Here is a 20,198-nt window from a genome sequence, read left to right on the forward strand (position 1 = left end):
CATAATGCACCGAGCAGGTTCACATATGCAGTCCTTTTTTTGTAGCTGCATCTAATCAACAGGAACAGTGCTGCTAGCCACAGAGGATGGTAGTACTGTCCCAAATGCCTTCGGGCTGGGGCGGGGGTGACACAATGACTCACAGTGACGAACAATTCTGCCTCCAGGTTCATTTAATCCCTTTTGCCTGCCTTTTAAAAGCCCTGCTGCTGCTCATCTGTGTTAGAGCATATCACACACTAGACTGACACTTGTTGAGCAACTTGCTGGACTGAAGGCACTAATTCTGCACTGACTTTACACCAGACTGGGCAGCAGGGTTAGTAAGACTCAAGGCAAGACTGAACATACAATGCTTGTCCACACAAACAGGATTTTTTCCTACCACAGACCACCAAGGTTAATCTGTTTTCAGTGTGGCGTGCAGTGGAGCCTGTTGGACTCTCCTCCAGCTGAGCCACACAGAAAAGGAAAACCAAACCAGGTTAAAGCAAACATTGCTCTTCCCAGGTTCCCTCAAAGCTTCTTTCTGTCTGGAATGTCTAAACTCTGGCAAGTTAAACAACCATCCAGATGTGTTATTTTAAAACTTTAGACTTTGGTAGATTTAAGCTGTGGGGTGTGCAGGGAGCAGTGCTGGGTGAGGGAGCAACTGGGTGTGACCATATTCCAGCCAGACACTTGCCCTCTCCTCCTTATTTCAGTAAAATTTTCAGATTTTCCCTTGGGACTGTCCTTATTTTCTAAAGCAACCTGCTCAGAACACCAGACCAGAAACAACTCATTTCACATCCTAGGGAAACATTTGGATATTAAGTATGTAGAATTATAACTATTCTTGGATAAGCTTTTACTTGTGGATGAGTACTCAAAAAAACTCCACATTTTCCAGCTCCTGACAGTCTGTATGTTGGGTTTCGAACAAATCTTTCCTTTCGTCCCCCAAATCTTTTATGAATCTGAGAAACCAATGTACATCTGCATCAAGTTTCATATTTGGTAAACTAGTCTTCTCATAACAAAAGAAGTTTTGTAGAAGGTTTACCACACATCTTTCATGCAGCATGAGAGTGACATAAAAACAGCATCCCCAAGAGGACAAGCTTCCATGTCTAGCAACATGCCCCCACAGAGAATTCAGATGAAAGCCATATACTAAACCACACAAAAATCCCTGGGGCCAACACAACATCCTTCCCTGAAAAATATCAAATTCAGCCTGTTAGTAGCAAGTACAGGTAGACTGGATGGGCTTGAACCGGTCATGTTCCTGCAGATCAATTTTATAAACTCTGCCTCCCTTGAAGAGGCAATTTCTGTGAAAATTCAGCCTTCCAGGCTAGAGGGGTGAAGCCAACACTGATGTGGCAGGCTGTCACAAGACCTGTATAATTTCAGGTTTGAATAATTTGTACAGTACTGTCTTGTAGCTGGTTCTGTCTCCGCACCGGGCGGACGCTGGCCTCCGGCTAGCTCAGATCTGCACAGCTACAAGATGTTCCCAGTTCGGATAGGCACGCAGGTGATCTTTACCTGCTGGTCGGCTTCTCAGCAGCAGCTGGACCAAATAGTGTCGTGACAGCGGCGGCAGTAGAAAAGGATGGCTCTCAGCTTAGCAGGTTAAAAGATGTTTATTCAGGCCGAGCTGCGGGAAGTCCGCAGCTGGTCCAAACTGCAGGCCAGAGAGACCAGAGAGCGAGAGCAGAGAGAGAGTTTGAATCTCCCTCCTCCACCTTATAACTGGGGGAGGGGTTCGGGGGGGTTACAACAAGACAACAAATCAGGGGATTCAGGGGGCAACAAGGAGTGTCCACCTCCAAATCTTTGACCACTCACACCCAGAAGAAAGGAATTCCCCCCCAGGCGACCTATCACTCAATGCCCTCCCTGGGGATTTCCCAATCTTGGGGAGGGGTCCTGCAGTGATAGACAAGATGCCCCAGAGATGGCAGGAAGAGGGGATGGACAGTTACAAAGCTGGGGATACAGTGAACTGAACCATAACATAAAATTTCTTATAAAAACTTAATAAAACAGTTCTCGCACCACCACATCACTGAATAGATATAATTTATTATTTTTAACACCTCGTCCAATTATCATGTGTCTTACGGCCTTGCTTCTTATTGTGCAAGTATCTGGCACAACCTCCTGCACCAGTTCCACATATAAGATCAGGTTAATCACATACACCCTTCTATCCTCAAATGGCACACTTCCATTCTTGAAAGGCCCACAAAAATCACGTCCCTTTCATTTGAAATAAGATAATATGATTTCCTTTCAGTGAGGTAAATGGGCTGTCTCAGAGGAGTCACTCAGGAGATTTTTTTTGCTGATACTGTCTTCTCACTCAGTTATTTGTGGTAGAACACCTACACAGAGGCACAACTTAGGAAGCTGGCTAGAACTGGTAAGTGGAGATTTTCCGAGTTATGTGCTGTCCTCCTGCGAGATCTTTATCTCATTATTACCTGAGGTGGGAGTATGATATTTACCCATGAGTAAAGTGCTTTGAGGCTGAGAGAAAAGTCTTATGATTATAGCATAACCTCGCAGGTTTACTTCCCAGATTACAGTTCCCATCTACTTGGCACTTCTGGTTTCATTATAATGTTGGACAGCCAGGTAACTTTCAGTGATTCTCTTCCACGTATGAGTATCAGAAACACAAAGTACTAAACCCTAAGACTTCTAGGCCTTCTCTTTTGCCAGCGTGTAATATGGGGCAGTAATAGTACCCAAGGTAAAATTCACCTTATCACTCTTAGGCTGTTTTGAAAATGAGCAAGCAAACCATCTCTGCTTTTCTCTGAGTGATGAAGCAAGACAAGGCACCTCTAAAAGACAATTTATCGTGTTCTGAGACCTTTAGCATGAATCAGCTTCCAGAAAAGCCCAAAGGAAGCCCCTAAGCAGTTGTTCACTGCCATACAACGGACTGCTACATGGTCAGTGCCCAGGCAAGTCCCATACACTGCTCCGGGACTGACAGTCCTTCTACTGAACTAGCAAAAGCAAGAAACCTTCCCATTGCTGCCCAGTGATGAATCACTCGAGGATATTCAAATGTGGGACTGTAAAACTTTACAAAGCACGTCCCATCACAAATGGACTCCATGTACTCCCTCTGAACTCATCCAGCTGGCACTACCCCATGGAAGTGCAGGCAGTTGGACATACAGTGTCAGTCGTCTTCATGCACGGCTGCACGTTACCCTCAGCAGCAGGCATCCAAGATTTGGGAATCAAAGGAAGGAGGCACAGAAAACAAGCACACACACTGCAGCAGGAGTTGACAGTAAACAGTAACCCTCTTAGTCCTTGCAGGGAGGTTTTCATTAAGGATGCTAAAATTAAAGCTCCTTTTAGCTTAGTTTTAAATACTTCATGCTCTTGGCGCCTTCTTCAAAAGCACAGTTACAAACTCAGGAGTGCAGAGGAAAAGGAACACGATGGAAGTCTGTAACTCTCCCTTCCCCTCACCTACTTTTTATTGACTGCATTTGGTCTAGTCAGAAAAAGTAGTTTTTAAAGCAGGTGTAATTTGCACAGATTGTGAAATCACTGATGTTCCCCAGAAAGGACTACCAGCTGTCTTGGTGTATGCACACCTCAAGTGCTCACAGAAGAGAGAAACAATAACCCTCCCTTGACATAAAACCCCAAAATAATAAAAGGCCAAAAAGGAGGAAGAGAAGGAGCAGGTTCCAAAAAAGGTTTCATTCATAGTGTCTGGATCTGAAATCTAGATACATCAGTACAATCTAAAATTAATTTACTCCGAGGAAAAAGAAAACATACCAAATTCCCCCTCCCTCCTTTCTCACTTCCTGTGCCTTCACTTACTTTCTTTCAGTGTCAGGTGTTGATGCGGTGCTGCTGAGACCAAGTGATTCCTGCAAGAGAAGACATGCAGCACTGAGAGCAGACACTAGAGAAGCCTTTACCCAATTTATGCAGAATATCAAATTAAAGAGCAAACAAACAAAAGTGATGATCAAAAACTAAGTGCTTACCTCAATCTGGGATCGCAGCTGTAGAGATGTGGGGCTGGCATCAGGTTTCTCCTAAAATACAACAAAAATCAAGTTAATGAAATATCCAAACACCAGAGAGAAGAAATTTGAAGGGGAGAGAAAGGGAAAAGAAAGAGACTAACAGAACCAAGAATGTTTCAGAACAGTTCATACAGGAAACATTAACTACTCCAGAAAGAACTGCTTTCAGGATAAATTCTGAAATGATCCAGTAAAACAACTAATTTCATACTTATCACTGGAAAGTAAAACTGCCAGACAGAAGTAATTCAAAATAAAATAGAAAGGGGGGTGTTTTATTTTCACTAGATCACCACACAATTTGTTAGATAAGTTCAAGTGCAATTTCCAAGAAATTACCTTCAGGAAAAATTTGGCATTAAAAGAACATTCTCAGAGGAAAAAATACTGAGGGAATGCAGATACCTTTCATCAAGACCAGTCTCTCACACAGAAACTTGTCAACATTATGGAGTTCAAACTACTTTTCCATGAACATCTAGGATATAACCATCTACTAGAGAATTCAGTCATCCAGGCTCCCTTTGCAAGACACAAAAACTCTTACAGAACAACTTGCCTGATAGGTTTCAGCTACCTCAAGTTACGTGAGGGAGTCCCACTGGTGTCATCTAATTGAAGACTGCAAGCCAGCTGCTTAAAAGGTACAGACTATTAACCTAGCTGAAATATATATCCCTAGCTGAAATCAGTGGGAAAACTCCAGTTAGAATGGAGGAAGACTATACAGTCATCAGGACTGAGAACTACACTTTGTTGGTTGATGTTCAGGTGAAATCATGGGGTAAGCTACTTATTTTATTTTCAGTCAGCCTTAGCCCTTGTGAAGTTATTGCAAAGTGAATTCCGTAACTTACTCATCACAGCTGGGTAAGCAGTGGTGTACATGCTTCAAAAAAATAATAAAAAAAACCCCATGAATTTGTTTCTCAGTACTTAAGGACTTCTTGTTCATGCATTCCTCAGCCTACATGTAAAACCCTTATCTCTGTGAAATTGTACTTCCTATGCCCTTTGTTTACACAAAGGGTGACAAAACATTCTTGGGATTTAATTAAAAAAAAAAAAAAAAAAAAAAAAAAAAAAAAAAAGAGAGAAGGAAAAGAAGACCAGACACAATTTTATGGAAATGCAGCCTTTTAATACTAAATAGGAAATTACTACTGACTGCCATGAGGTGGTGTTGGATTAACCCCCTCAGGAAGTCTGCAAGACCTGGAGTAGAAAGGAGCCTGCTCTGCCCTCACCCAACTGAGTCAGCTTGCACTGCTGGCCACGGCAGCCAGGCAGGGCACAGGATGGCTCATGGCCATGTCCTTGCTGGTGTGCAAGGCTGACACCTGGTCACCGCCCTGCTGGGGGATTCTGCCTGACCACACATTCTCTGTGTGTCTGCTTTTGCTGATTTTGTAGCACAAAAAGGGAAATGAAGTCCTTGAGTGAAAGTGGACATGAAAAGGCAATACCGTCCACTTACTGACAGATCCAACAGGACTCTACTAGTCAAGCAGAAGCTGGACCAAGCCCAGGGAAATTCCAGAGTTGCTCACAGATCTGAGAAATGTAACTAGCTATTTGGCGCCAGGCATCCCTCTCTTTCTCCATTAGTTCTGTCTAAATGGAATCTAAGTTTTACACCTGGAAAAGGCTGCAGGCACATTGTTGCCAATCTTCCCCAGACATTCCAATCCGTGCCTAGCTCTTTGCAAGGAAGGAAAGACAAGCTCCATGATCCCAACACTTGCCATTCATGAGCACCTCATTTGTCCATACTCTGCTACACTGATGAGAAAAGGAACATTTTATCAGTTTTATATTAGAGTTTCAGTATGGCCAGTCAGGAGAACCTGCCATGTCCCCAACAGGCCACTAGATCACAAGTTCCTGATGATTTATCTGTTGTCTTAAAAAACTGTTTTGCTGTAAGTGTTCCGTTTTTTTTTTTTTTCAATATAGTAGGTTTTTTGGTAAATTACCATTTATTATATGCTGCCTGGCCTCCCATGCCAAATCTTGTGCTTGAGCCGTTGCTTGTGAAGTTGAAGCCTAAGACTACAATTAGATGAAAAGTTCCTACTTTCAGCATAAAACTACTCAGCTGAACAGTCAGCTGCATCCCATGTAACTAAATCCTAAAAAATCTTCCTGTATTTACTTTCTTTTTTCTCATCTGCTGTCAAGCTCACCCTGTTAGAACAGGAACTGTTTCATAGGACCAAGATGACTGTGGAGGGCCGAAGCATGGACAGCGTTCCTCTCCCTCCTCTAGAGCACTACTTTGCAATGCTGGAATGCAAAACACTTGATAGTCCTGCACTGCTGTGATTAATATTCCTACCTGCCTTTCCAGCAGAATGGTATTTTTTTCTACTGCTATTAATACAAGAAACCAAAGGAAAATACTTGGGGAAATAGTACTCTCAACTAAACTTCTGGCTTAGATTTGTATCAGAGATCGTAGAACTTTCATCAACCTCAAGCAATTCTATTTATTTTGGTTAAAATCCATTAAACCTCACATTAAACCTCACTTTAAAATCCACAGGTTGTGTTGACTTTAATCCATCGGGATCAGGGCCCTTTTTTACCAAAGGCTAATTCTAGAAGGTTGAGCAAATGTTGTACTGTTGGCATATTCTCTAGCACGTTACACAATCTTTTCAGAAAATATTTTTAAAGGTTAATTTCATTAAAGTATATCTTTCATCCTTCTGAGCCAAAACTTAAAAATGAAACCAAGGACAGCCTGGGCTTATAGAAACAGTGCCTGCAGTAAGAGACATCCTTAGCCTGCATTTCCAGAGCTCTTGTCTAGACAAAAGCAGGCATCGGAACAATAGTTACCTTCTGATAACTGCCCTCCACATGTGCCCATAAAGCTTATCTGGGATGCATCAGAAAATTTGTATCACTTACATGCTACACAGTGCTCTGAAGAAACCCAATGATCTGAGAAAGTACCTGATCACGTGGCAGGCTCCTTAAGCTACACTATTAAATCCAATGTTTCCCAAAGATGACTGATTTACTTGCATGGTTTCTGGATTTAAGGGGCCCTAGGCAGGGCACCTGTCCTGTACCCAGAAACTGTTGGTGCGTATTGAACTTGTTCAATACACTATTAAAACCAGCAACTAATCTTCAGATCTGAAGACTCTGCAGAAACTGAGATGTCTATACATTGTACACAATCCCCAGGGAACACATTAGATGGAAGGCGAACAGCGGCTTAGCACCAGCTTGCTCAGCTCCTCTTGAGGTCCAATGTCAGCACAGCACAGAATCTCAAATACTGAAAATAAACCCAGGGGGAAGTTTTAAAAATTAGTAATGCTAATAATCTGTAGAGTAAGCCCACTGAATTTAAAGTAGGGATTCCTCCACCAAGTCACCCACACCTGATTTAAAACAATCTCAGCTTGCAGGGGAATTTTGTTCTCCCACCTTTAAAGCCATTTCTTAACAATCCTATTTCCCTTTTTTCCCCCCTCCTTCATCCAAAGCCAATACCATCAAGAGGATGGGTGCAGGACAAGGGCCTGAGGTCCTGGCAGAAGCTCTGATCCAGCAGCTGGAGGAAGGGATGGATGTCAGGTGTCGTGCTGCCCAGGAACTGCTTGGGATCACTAACCCTTCTGCACTGTGGGTGCCTCAGACAGGGACTGCAGAGCCACACTGGTAGCCTTGGGAGCCCTGGTGCGGAAGTGCAAGTTGGGGAAATGCTTTTTACAAATCTCTTGTTCTGGAAGAAAATGTGTATAGTAAGCTTAACAAGCAGGATTTGTAGCTTGTGCTTCAAACCTTTAGTTATTTGCCTTAGGGATCAAGAAAGAAGCTTCCTTCACAGGTAGCTTTGTCTGCCTACTTTGTACATTGAATTTATGTGACCATTTGCATACATTTTCTTTTCAAATTACTGCAGGTTTCTAAATATTGTGATTTTGCTTTTATATACTACTTTCCTCATAAAAATCTTCAAAACAGCTTTACAACCGTTTATGAGCTAAGTCTGAAAAATGCAACCAGGAAGAAAGTACGAAGCACAAAATAGATGGGAAGGAATCTGGAAAACCATTTCCTGACTGGAATGGCAGGTTTTGAATTCATGAGGGACTTTTCCTTCCATGGCAACTTCAGTTCACTTGTTTTGTACGTAATGTAACATATAAGAGGCGTATCACAGCCTATCTAAAGGCATTACTGGTCTGCTCCTGAAATATACAAGCACAGCGGACAAGAGCATCTGAAAGGAAACTTGGTTATCCAGGGTATGGCTCACACATTCTACAGGGAATGTGCAAATTTTAATTACTTAAATATTAAGCCACATCTATGCTCCACACCACAACTTAGTTTAGGAAATTATATTCATTGAATGAATCCCTTCTAATTAAAAATTCATGAACCTTTTCACAATTTCTGCCACAGGAGCTGTATCCATTTGAATCGTAAATTTAAGCACTCCTCTGCAGATCCCAAGACAGGATTAATCTCACTGTACAGACAGAAATCGTGCAAAGCGAGACCCAGACGAGTGCTGGGAAAATACAGCGACATAACCAGTAAAAAGGAGACGACTTAAAAGCTCATAGATGTATAAATAATTTTATTAAACTATTTCAACAGGCGTAAATAAAGTGTATATATATAGCAGAAAACTTCTGCAAGAGAATTCTGCCCATCTTTCCCCAAATGTTTTCTCTCTGCTCTGAACACGCACTGCATGTTCTAGTCTAGCTTCTAAAATGATTAAACAAAGATGTATCTGAAAGACAGCAGAGCACTGAAGGTTTCTAAGTGTTTGATTTACTTTGAGAGCAATAATTCTGCCTGGAATACTCTATATTTCAACCTCTGGAGAGGTGCTGGGGAAGAAGCAGGGAAAACCCCATAAAGAGACAGCACAGGTATGCAGATATGTAATGGAAATTGCCTACGAGTCACTAGAAATGAGCCACAGGCCAGAATAAAGAAATAAAAAAGACCTATTCCTGTGAAGAACACTTCACCAAGTGTTTGAGGGTACCAACAATTTGGTGAGTTTCCAGTGGTACAGATTAGTTAAAGTCCCATTTTGAGTTTTACACCACAACCTCTGGACCATCCCCTTAGCTGTTTCAGCAAAGAGAGAAGGTTTTTCTGTACCATTGCTCTTGCACATTAGAGCCTGAGCTGCCACATGCAAAATGATAGCATCCTGCAGCAGCAGCAGCAAAACTCTGGATCAAGGAAATGAGTTACAGAGGAGAGATGGTTTAAAAAAAAAAAATAAAAAATCAAACAATAAATACTTCTAAGCACAAAACAAAAGTCCAAGTGTTTCAATGCTTCATACAAAAGTACAGACATTGGTAAACACTCAGCTTAACTAGTGATGAAATGCAGCTTCAGAGAGAACACACTGTTAGAGCGCTCTCATGTCTTCTTTTAGTATTGGAGAGGGGAAGAAATATCCTGCCTCTCAGCTTGATGCAAACACCAGAATCTATAAAACCTAACACATCTCAGGGCAAACATCGGACCCTCTCTCTCCCCTCTGCCAACAATGAAAGTAGAAGGGGTTTTTTCACCCATCTCAAATATACTGCATTCAACACTAAGGCTGGGACCCACAGGGCTGAAAAACATTTCACAATGATTTTGAGAAACATAATTCATTAGCAATTATAGAGAAACGGCAGCTTTTGTAAAGCCCTGTAACAATAAAAAGTGAGGCAGCGCTAAGACACAAATTCACTTATAACAAACAGAAGCAGAGAAAAATTAATGGCACGAATAAAAAAAAAAAAACCTCAATAGAAATGGGCTTCAGAGAAAGGAAAGTCGATACGGGGACACAGCATTCTGCAGCAGGGAAATCAAATACCTTCTGATCAATTTTCCAAAGAAGATGAAGCAAGCCCAGAACTATGGCAGCTATCTTTGTGCTAAAACCGTATTAATGTAAAAGCCAATATGTGATTGAGACACAGCAGGTCTTTGATTGATGCATTTTACACTTGTTACTCAAATGGTACAATACTAAAGTGTTCTTGCTGCTGGCAGGAACTGCCTCTGTAGTAGAACTCTTGCTGGTATAACAAGGATGAGTAAGACCTGCTAGCTCCGCCTAAAAATCCTTGCATTTGTCAGCAGTGACTTCTATTGTACAGGTAAGGCCAAAAAGAACCTTTGTGAAATAATGTTGGAAAACAGTGAAAGACACGGGTTTCCAGGGAGGACTTTAAGATAGGGAGAGTGGTTTTGGCATCAGGAAGAGCTGTAATGTTTCAGTGGAATGAAAAAATCCTAAAGAAACCACATCAAGAACAGTTAAATGGGAAGCCAGAGGACTCAGGATGTGACACAGACAAGGGAGGCATGAGGTAAAGCCCAACTGGATACTGCCCAAATGGGGCCCTTCTTGTTCAAGAGCTGACAATGGGCCTGGGGAAGAGCCACCACTTCCCCCAGTGAGAGCATTTTGTCCTGTGGGAAAAGCACAACAAAAGGAAGAGAGAAAATAAATGAATAAACAAACAAGCAAATAACGGTTTGCTACAGGGTACTTTGGGGTAGGAACAGTCTGGTCAGCCAAGTCCAGATTCCTTGCCCAGATGCTGGCCCTCTGGCGAGGATGGCTAAGGGCAGAGTGCTGTACCTTGGCCTCAGTCACTTCCTGAACAAATGCCCACAATTAATGAGGAAAGCAGCGCCCCTGTGAGCCACACGTCCCTATCAGCACCACCCTGCTTTCTGTAACTGTGGGGCTAGGAATTTTGAGTGGTTTTGAAATGAACCACTCACTGATAAGATGAGAAAACAGCCACGAGGAGCTCCTTGCCATAAAAGCCATGGCTGAACATGGCAAATCTCTCTCTGAATACCAATGGTTCTCATTTGTTTTTATGCGCTTTTCAAGTTAAGGCCACCTATTCTTAAGGGTCAATGATGTTCTCCATTTCCCAGATCCTACCAATTCTTCATTTTCATGTACACAAAGCTGTACTATATTGCTATTAAGGTTATTTGCCATTTTCTCAATTTCTGTTCAGTGTTTCCAAGAACAACAAAAAATGTATTTTCTTTTTGAAAAGTGGCAAGGAAAGAGAAGGGGAAGCTCAGACTTAGACCAATGCCTCCAAGAAAACTTCTACATCCATGCTATAAATCCTTTCAGACATACCATGGAAACAGAGGCTAACACAGGTCCACTGTCACATTCATACTGATACTATACTCGTGTACCTACGTGCCGATATCCACGTCTCTAGCACATGGAATTTCAGATGATCTCTACCGCAAATGAATGGAAGCTTTTGTGCTGGATGAATCAACATGCTCAAGGTTCAGGGATTCTTGTAAAATGGATTATTACCTTAATACTGATGACCTTTTGCAAGTACCCCCCTTTCACATCATCACTGTGATAGATAACACTTTATGTTGTACCAAACTAATTTACCAAGAAGATCAAAAACTAAGTCGACTTTGAGTTACTTGAAAACCCTGGTAAAACTGAGGAGGAGGTAAATCAAGAGAAAGCACTGCTCATTAAGAGACCTACAAATGGGTTTTTACCACAGATGTATGGAGTATCAGCAAGGAAGTCCCCCATTTCATGGGGAAAAAATGCCAATATTTTGCATTAATTTCATTCTGAGAAAGCAGTGATTTGCTTTACTTTGTTAAAAAAGGAGACAGATTTTTTTAAAAATTATAGATGTTATGTAGAGGAAAACAAAGGACATTTTAGTTTTAAACTTCCTCACTTTTCTTTTTCTTTTTTTCTTTTCTAATTTATGACAAACCGATAAGTTGAAAGGCATTTTGTGTCATGAACTTCCATCATACAGTCACTGCAATGCACAATAGAATTAGACAGTTATCTCTATTTTTTTTTTTTTTTACTTGAGACACCTCACATTGCAGAGACTCAAGTCCAGACCCAAGCACATATGAAAAAGATCCAACTCTTTCTGTTAGGTTCTCTAGCTGTAGAAGGCAAACCCAAAATACGGAACTCAACTCAGCATGGTGGGCAGTGGAAAAATTTGGAACAACCATTTTTTTTCTATAACTGTGGATCCTTGGGCTGCCTGTGTGTGCTATCAGGTCATGCTCTTCAGAGCTCCTGACTTCTTCCTCCTTCATAAGCCTCTAGAAAAATCTGTATCTACATCCACGTTTCCAGTTTTAAAAAGTCCATATGTATAGATGTGCATATACCTGCTCTGTGGGTTTTTTTAAACATGAAATTGAATCTTTCAGAGCATGACTAAAGCCATTGTTTAATTCAAGAAAACCAATTTAAGACTTTCTCACACCCAGCACAGAATTTCTGAAACTTTTAGTGCTATTGTTCAAGAAATAGATTTAACTTTGAACTTTTTAGAGACGTGAAAGAATCCAGTAAAAAACATAACAAAACTCACAAACAATACAACCCCCACTAAAAACACAGGAAAAAAATCCCAAACCAACCCCACCTGGAAAAAGAGACAACAAAACCATGTAATAGAGAGTTGTGCTGAGTCAGGACCTGAGTCACATTATCCCTGGCAAGTAGTCTTATCATGAGGCTGCGCCCACATGCACATTTACTGGTTTTCTCATCTTTCCATGAAGAAATTCAGTCTACTGTTGCATCTTTTTGTGCAAAAATAGTTACATCCAAATTATAAACATTTGGGCAAAACAGATTCTTGCTTTCCAGCTGACAGTAACACTGCACCTCTATTTTCCCCTTTCAGAAGTTAAAAACACCAACAGCTGCTCACTCAAAAAAGCAGACATCCTGAACTCAGGTCTTAGTTGGCAGTAAGCTTTGCAGCCCAAGCTCTCAAGCCATCCATTCTTTGTGGTTGAGACTGGCTAGGTACTTTCAGCTGATTTTCACTACCACTTCAATTTTTTAAATTCACTTCAGATCCTCCTTAGTGATTTCTATGTTCCGTGTTATTTCATGAGAGGACTGGAGTTGAAAAGCTGTAGTAACATGACATATGCTGCATATTTCAGGACTTATAAACACGGAGGGCTGGTGGGGTCTGACCTGCATTTCAGCCACTTTGACAACGGAAACAGCAGTAATACAAATGAGAAAAGGTTTTGAAAAAAAATTTCTATCAGACAAACTTGTGTCAGCATATTGGGAACCAACACTGATGACATTCCTTCATTACAATAAACTCATTTTGAAGAAAGTTTATTTCAGGATCCTTTTTAAGAAGCACTTGAAGCAGGAAAGAAACTGGTCATACTGGGAAAAGTTTTATAATAGATACACATTTTTAAAATATGAGTTTTACAACCATTTTTAAAAAGCAGAATAAATGTTTAACTTGAAATCAAACTGGTTCTGGTTAGTAGGTTGATATGGGAAACTGAACACCTGAAAGTTAAGACTCATAATATGATTCCATTCCCTGGAGCTGGGCACTGCACTTCTTGCTCTCAACCTGCATAAACCCATTCCAGGAATGTGAGTGGGTGAGGGGAGAGAGACAAAGGTTGATAGCTGGATGCTAACTTCAAAGCCTCCTACAAAGTGAGAGGAGAAATTAATTTCTTGAACAAAAGAACTGAAAACAAATTAATCATATTAATGCAAAAAAAAAGGACTAGACCACAAATTGCTAGTCTGTACTTACTCATTCTTCCTGCTATAAAAACTACCTTTGATAAAAGAACTTTTAAATTAGCTGGTCTCTCTTTACGTTTGAAATTGAAGCCTGTATTTGATAGATGCTTCGGGCCAAAACCTTAGTTAAATCTTCATCACTGGTCATCATATGATCATTACTACAAAACTAAATTTCAAATCAAACCTGATGCTCTCAGTCATCATGGAACATTGCTCCCATCAGAGGGAAAAATGATTACTGAACATCACTAGACTACTTGGGTACAATTTGGTTATTTACACAGAAGATTTGCAACATCCTTATTTGAGAACATCAAGAAATAATTATTGCCTTCTACACGTTCATGATAAAAATCATTATCTACACAACTACTGATAGAAATATTCTCCCTTTTCTATTTACATTTAAAGTAAGACTGGGCTAGAAATTCATACGCCATAGATGTAGTAGTTACCAGGAAGAGCCCCAACTGGAGGTGCAGCAAACAGGAGCCTTGCTCGATGGGATTACTGCTGCATGCTTTGCTCTGAAGGGTAATGGTGCGACAGTGACATCTGACAGCTCCAACTAGTCAGCACAACTGCTGGAAAGGGGTTAAATTAAAGGCTTCAATCATGCCATTAACAGCTCCCGCTGCCGGGCCAGGCTCCAGCCCAGCTGCAGAGCCGGGCTGTTTTCGCAAAGCTCAGCTGTTCTGCTGAAAACGAGCAAGTGGGCTCCTGCCACATGACCAACAATTGGGGGAGAGGGTGGGGCTTGCTCTGGCACACAGGCCAAACAGCAGAAAAGTACTTAACACTCGTTTCAGTGATTATTAAATCTAAAGGGCCACAAATCTGAATTCTGAGGATTCACCAAGCAGCTGTAAAATGCTCCTTTCTTTGTTCAAAGCAGGAGGGGCAGAGATTTTCCCCAGAAGAGGACAGTGGGGGCCAGAACCCTGGGGCCACAGCAGCCTCCTGGTAAGATCGGCTTGTGCAGCCCCTGGGCCCCATTGCTGCTCCCTCCAGCTCAGGGGCATCGCTCCACTTTCAGGCTAGCACAGGGTGGCGATGCACAATTCTGCTTTGCCTCGTTGGGTTGGTATGCAACATGTGGTTATCCCATCACAGACTGAGCGAGGGTCCTTTCCAAACAAAAGGCCAACTGCTGAACGGTGAACAAACTTAGTACCAAGAATGTCTGCAGAGAAAAAAATGACACGTGCTGCTTACGGACAAAGAATTTCCACCTCAGCAAACATCCATCCTTCAGCCACTACAGATAACTCAGGCCAGAGGAATCTGCAAAGAAAGCTGCCACCACTGTTCCAAGCAAATCATCTACAATCATTATCTACAACTATTCACTGGAGAATTAAGAGTGCTGCAGCAAAGCCTTACAAATTATTCTCTCGAGTAACATTTCCTCCTTACTTATTCCTTAAGTTGCTCCTGAAGCACCGACTACAACAGACTTCTTCCCAAGTTCCACTTGAAACTTTAGCCTCTTTCTCCACCACACTTCAGGTCACACTTGACTTTAAGAGGGATGCACAGAACTAGCCTTGCAGAAACAACTGGAAGCAAAAGTGCAGGGCAGTCTTGCACTCCAGGAGCCACCCATAGTTTTTCAGTGACGCAGCGTGTACATGTAGCACATGCACTTCATTCCAGCAAAGCCTGTGCAGCTTTGCATTCCCTCATGCACCTTCTTTTTGCCCCTGTCCACCAATGGCCACGTTTTACTATTAAAGGAGTACTGTCGCAGGTAATCAAATTGTGGCATTAAAAAGGCCAGCGTGCCTTTTACTAACTTGTCTTTCAAACATAGGAACAGAGGCCTCAGGAACGAATAACTGCTTTTATTCAGAGGTCCATTCAAAACCCTGCCCTTTTGCTATTATCACTAAACAGTAAACTTATGCAGGCAATCTAGCAGCACAAGAGCTGGCCAGAAGTTACAGCAATGTCCTGATGAAGCAGACAAAGCTAGGACATTAAAGGAGTAATGCCTCACCTGTACTGCTTCCGATTCTCTTCACATCCCACTGTAGGGGAGTGAATTAACGGCTCTGTGGGGCACAGTTGCCAGCTCGGGTCCTTCTTGGTGCCTAACGTGGGTTTTGCAGGGTTCAAGATAAGAACAGGTTTGACTGGAATGCGCTAGATTGGATTTCTAGCTGTAATTGCTGATTAGCTATTAATCGGCAGGTGCTTGTCAGGAGCCTTGCTTGCCTGACTGTACACGAGAGCCCGGTGCTCATTAGCGGCCGGTTTTTGCTGTCGCTGCCGCTGTGCTGCTTTGTCCCCTCCCTGTGCCGTGCCTGGGATCACTGCGACGAGAGCCCCGGGCGTGCCGGGGCTGGCAGGCGGCCGGGGACCGGCTGCGTGTCCGTGCTGCCGGCCTGAGCTGCGGTCACAGGGACCGACCCGCGGATGGAGCAGCAGCAGGAACACCTCTGCAGGGATGCAGGCCCGGGGTGAGTCTGCGCTGCAGCAGGTGGATAGCCCATGCTGGAGCGCTGAAAGCGTGTGGCCATGGATAATCCCACAAGAGAGCAGGTATTCCCCTGGAAGAACTGCGGCCGTGGGTAAGGTTACAGTGATTAAGATTACGTGAAGGAACAGGTTTATTCCTGAAGGGGCTGTGGCTGAGGGTAAGGCCACACTGGAGCAAGTGCACCTCAAAGCAACTGTGACTGTGGATAGGCCCAGGCCATGGCAGGTGTAACCCCGAAGTGACCGTGGCTCAGATAAAAGCTCTGCTTGGAGCAGGCATAGCCATACAGAATTACAGTCTGTGGATAAATCCCAGCCGGGCTAGGAGCAAGAGAAGGAATGTTCAATGTTATGGTCTGGCTCAAAGGGACAAGGGGTAGAGATTGTAATGGATATAGGTTTAAAACATTGTAACCCATAATTTGGGTTGCATGTCAGAGGAATGGCTATAGCAGGAACCAGACAAAGCAGTGGAGGACAAAAAACAGTTCCAAGGGCAGCAGCAAACGGATTTGAACGGGCTTTGGTGTCCAATAATTCCACACACCACACCACCTCTCCTGTCCTGAATAAACTCAGTGGACATTTATGAACATTTTACAAGCATAGTCCACATGTCAGGGGAAATAATACCTGTGAATTGTATCATGGGATGAGAAGAGGGGTGCAAATAATGAGGATGTGTTGGACAGTGTGGTACGTGAGAATGATGTAAATCATAATGAATGAAGAGTAGAGAATGTGCTGGTTTGGGCTGGGATATAGTTAATTTTCCTCACAGTGGCTAGTATAGGGCTCTGTTTTGGATTTGTGCTGGAGACAATGTCAATAATTCAGGAACATTTTTGGGCAGGGGAGTGGGTGAGTGAGTGGCTGTGCTGGGTTTAGTTGCCAGCTGAGGTTAAACCACAGTACATTGAAGGGCAGCTAGAGCAAGGAAGCTCTGCATTAAAAGCCCAGTTAATTTAAGGTCAATATAAAGACCATCTGTTACTGTCATGCTGCAGAAACCTGCGGCTTCATCCTGACTCCTACTTCATGTAACAAAGTCTTGCCAATAATCCTCTAAATAAGTGTGTACATTGAACAGAAACAGACAAAAAAACAACCCACCAAAAACCAGAAAGAAAAATGAAATATTATGGGCAATGACATAACAAAGCTCAAGACTAGAAGTGACAAAGAAAATGCCGACAGTTGGGAAATTTGTAGTAAGAGAAAGTCCAAAGCAGACTGTACACTGTAATCCTCAAGGTAAGAAGTGTTGAGTCAGATTTCATCCTGGAGATAAAATACCTGGACTAAAATACGATCAGCAAAACCTAACAAACCCCAACCAGCTGCACAAAACCCACAAAGAGAAAGGCAGTAGCAAAGGTACCAAAGAAACATAAAACTCACAAACAACTAGTAAATGAGACCCGCAAGTCCAGAAACCTTGGCGCCTCTCAACATTACAGTACTGCTGCGAGCAACAACAATTCTCGATTTCAATCTAAACCAAATGGCAGTCAAAGCTTTAGACTGGGGAAAAGCTACTGAAGTCAAACCACTTCAGTTAATAATTTGCTGCTAAGCACTTTCAGTTCTGCTTTGTCCCTGCTGCCATCCCAGGGAGCAAGCGCACTTGGAGCCGCCTGCCTGCAACAAGCCAAGGGTTTGCTGCAGGAAGGGAGCATGCTCATTCTTGTCTCCTTTTCACACCAGCAAATGTAAATTACAAATGCAAAGCTCCACGAACAAATCACAAAAACACCCTGTCTTTGCAAATGTCTTTGTGCAAGCAGTATGACTCAGTTTGCTGGTAGGCACTCCAACTAAATTAATTTACCATGGTATGGAAAACCTGGGCGAAGTAAAACTTAAGCTGTACAAACACCTGCAAGAATTTCTAAATGCCTGGGGTTTTGTAGCCAAGACCTGCTTGTTTGGGCAGGTGCTGCCACTGTTATGGGAGTGTCCACGGTACAAATTCCTCTGCTCAACTGTCTTCAGCAGGGAAAGCAGTCCAGACTTCTTGGAAACAAACCTGCCCTAATCAGGACAGCAACAAAATGTCTTGACCAAAACCTGGGGTTTTTTCTGCTCACGCTCCTCTTCGTACCTTAGGGATTTTTTTCCAGGTTATGGCCCTAACAGGGTTTAGTTACAACAGCTCGAGGCTCTATTAGTGCGTAAACCATTTCTTTTGAAGTTTTTATAGATTCAGATCCAGTTCTAACACAAACTTCTCCTCAACAATACTGTCTCTTATTCAAGGTTATGCGCAGTCTGTAAGTGCTTGCCAATGGACACAGAACGAGTTGTCAATTACACAAGGTTTTGTTAAAAAATAAGTAAAATAAAAATAGTATATTAGTAAATGTAGCTGAAACTACAGAAAAATATCCCATATGCTACACTAGACTTTCACATACACCAACAGGTCCCGCCAATCTCACAGAAATTAGATTAAGTGTATTGCAACGTGCTCAGCATGCTACTCATTTCTATAAAGCAACTATGAGTTTATGCACTTCCACTGACTTTCAAAGCAGAGAGACACACTGAAGTCCATCAGCATCAATTTTTATTCCTTGCCTCATCTGCTCTTCATTTCACTTACTCTGTGGTGATTCTTACATATATATTTTAATATATATGTATTTTCAGAGATATTGAGGGGTTAGGACAACAAAGTATTTAAGCACATGTCTGGCAACAGTACTAGTGTTTTTAAACCTTGGCATGTTTTTGCATGCTTTACTGCATTAAGTCCTGATCACACAGCACAGCACTAGTAGTAAGACAAGTTAGTAAATAATACAGGATACCTTCATTTTTCATTGCACAGGATTGCAGTCCTTGAAGAAACTGCAGATTTTATTTCACAGTGCATAAGCTGCAGTTTCTATACAACTATCCAAGGCTTTACAGGACAGATACACCTTTTCAAATTTGGGAAAAAAAAAAAAAAAAATCACTTGCTGCCCCAGCATATCCAGAGGCCACTCTTCATCAGCGCATCACATCACAAAAGGAAAGAAGACAAGAGGGTGGAAACTAGTCGGTGCTGAGGGGGGGCTGCAGCAATGACAGGGAGATTACCTGGAGCCTGTTTCATAATTCAACGTTCCTTATAAATTCATGAAAATCCTAACACCCAGGTGTACCCCTTTTGCACTGAAATTCCACGAGGGCTCCTATGACTGCAAAAGTGGATGTAACAGAATTCCTTAGATGTCAAAAATCTACTGGTACTCTGCACTCTTGAAAACAAATTCCAAATCTTAATGAAATTGTAATTTCATTAAATGCTTCTTTCTTGTCCTCAAAAAGTACTCAATTCTAGCTTCTTGAACGTAATCCATGATAAAAGGATATAACTATAACAGCACCTGTTTTCATATCTCACATAGCTTACTATGACATTTAAAATGCCAAAACTTAAGCTTAAGTAAGGTGATGGAATTGATTTACCATGATCTTTATCTTTAAACTTTTTAAACAGTAACTAATTTACTTCCCAGCTCTCAGCTTGAATCAGACACTATTAATTACATAAACTCAATTATTAGCCTTTCACATTAACAGTTTTGTTTCCTCACTCCTTTGGCATCCTTCGGATCTAATTAAGCAGCAATTCTTACAGCACAACGCTTCCCACTGAATGGATTCTCACAGCTCTTCTGCATCTGCCCCCCTTGACAAGGCCTTGAAACGCCTACAAGGATTCAAAATGCTGCTGCTGCTGTTTGACTACTAAAATGTGAGGTTATCTCGGTAGATCACGCTCGCTCCAGTCCCTTTGCTGGCTGTGCAACGTATCTGCTGTAAGAAATGTTCTTCATGGTCTCTGCCTGTTCGCCACTAAATTAATCTGTTTTCTTTGCACGTCCTTGGCTTCTCTAGCACTGGCAAACACTTGTCTTTTACACCATTCCTTTCTATCACTTCAAGTCTCACTGTTAGAGGACAAAAAGACATTTTGAAGTTTACTGCAAAAAAGAAATGTATAAGATTATCAGAATGAAAAAATGAATGAACTACTT

General features: G+C 42.1%; 1 protein-coding gene across 7 annotated transcripts in view; it reads right to left on the reverse strand.

The window, feature by feature from the left end:
- LOC120749937 (SAM and SH3 domain-containing protein 1-like) overlaps nucleotides 1-20,198 on the reverse strand; it is a 529,028-nt gene that overhangs the window by 57,830 nt on the left and 451,000 nt on the right. For all 7 annotated transcript variants that reach the window (XM_040057943.2, XM_040057945.2, XM_040057942.2 and 4 more), the window contains 2 exons: nucleotides 4,020-4,070; nucleotides 3,850-3,899 (listed from right to left, as the gene is read on the reverse strand). In XM_040057943.2, coding sequence (XP_039913877.1) covers nucleotides 3,850-3,899; nucleotides 4,020-4,070 — 101 coding nt within the window. The remainder of the gene's footprint in view (nucleotides 1-3,849; nucleotides 3,900-4,019; nucleotides 4,071-20,198) is intronic.

This window comes from Hirundo rustica, chromosome 3 (assembly GCF_015227805.2).
Source record: "Hirundo rustica isolate bHirRus1 chromosome 3, bHirRus1.pri.v3, whole genome shotgun sequence".
Classification (NCBI taxonomy): domain Eukaryota; kingdom Metazoa; phylum Chordata; class Aves; order Passeriformes; family Hirundinidae; genus Hirundo; species Hirundo rustica.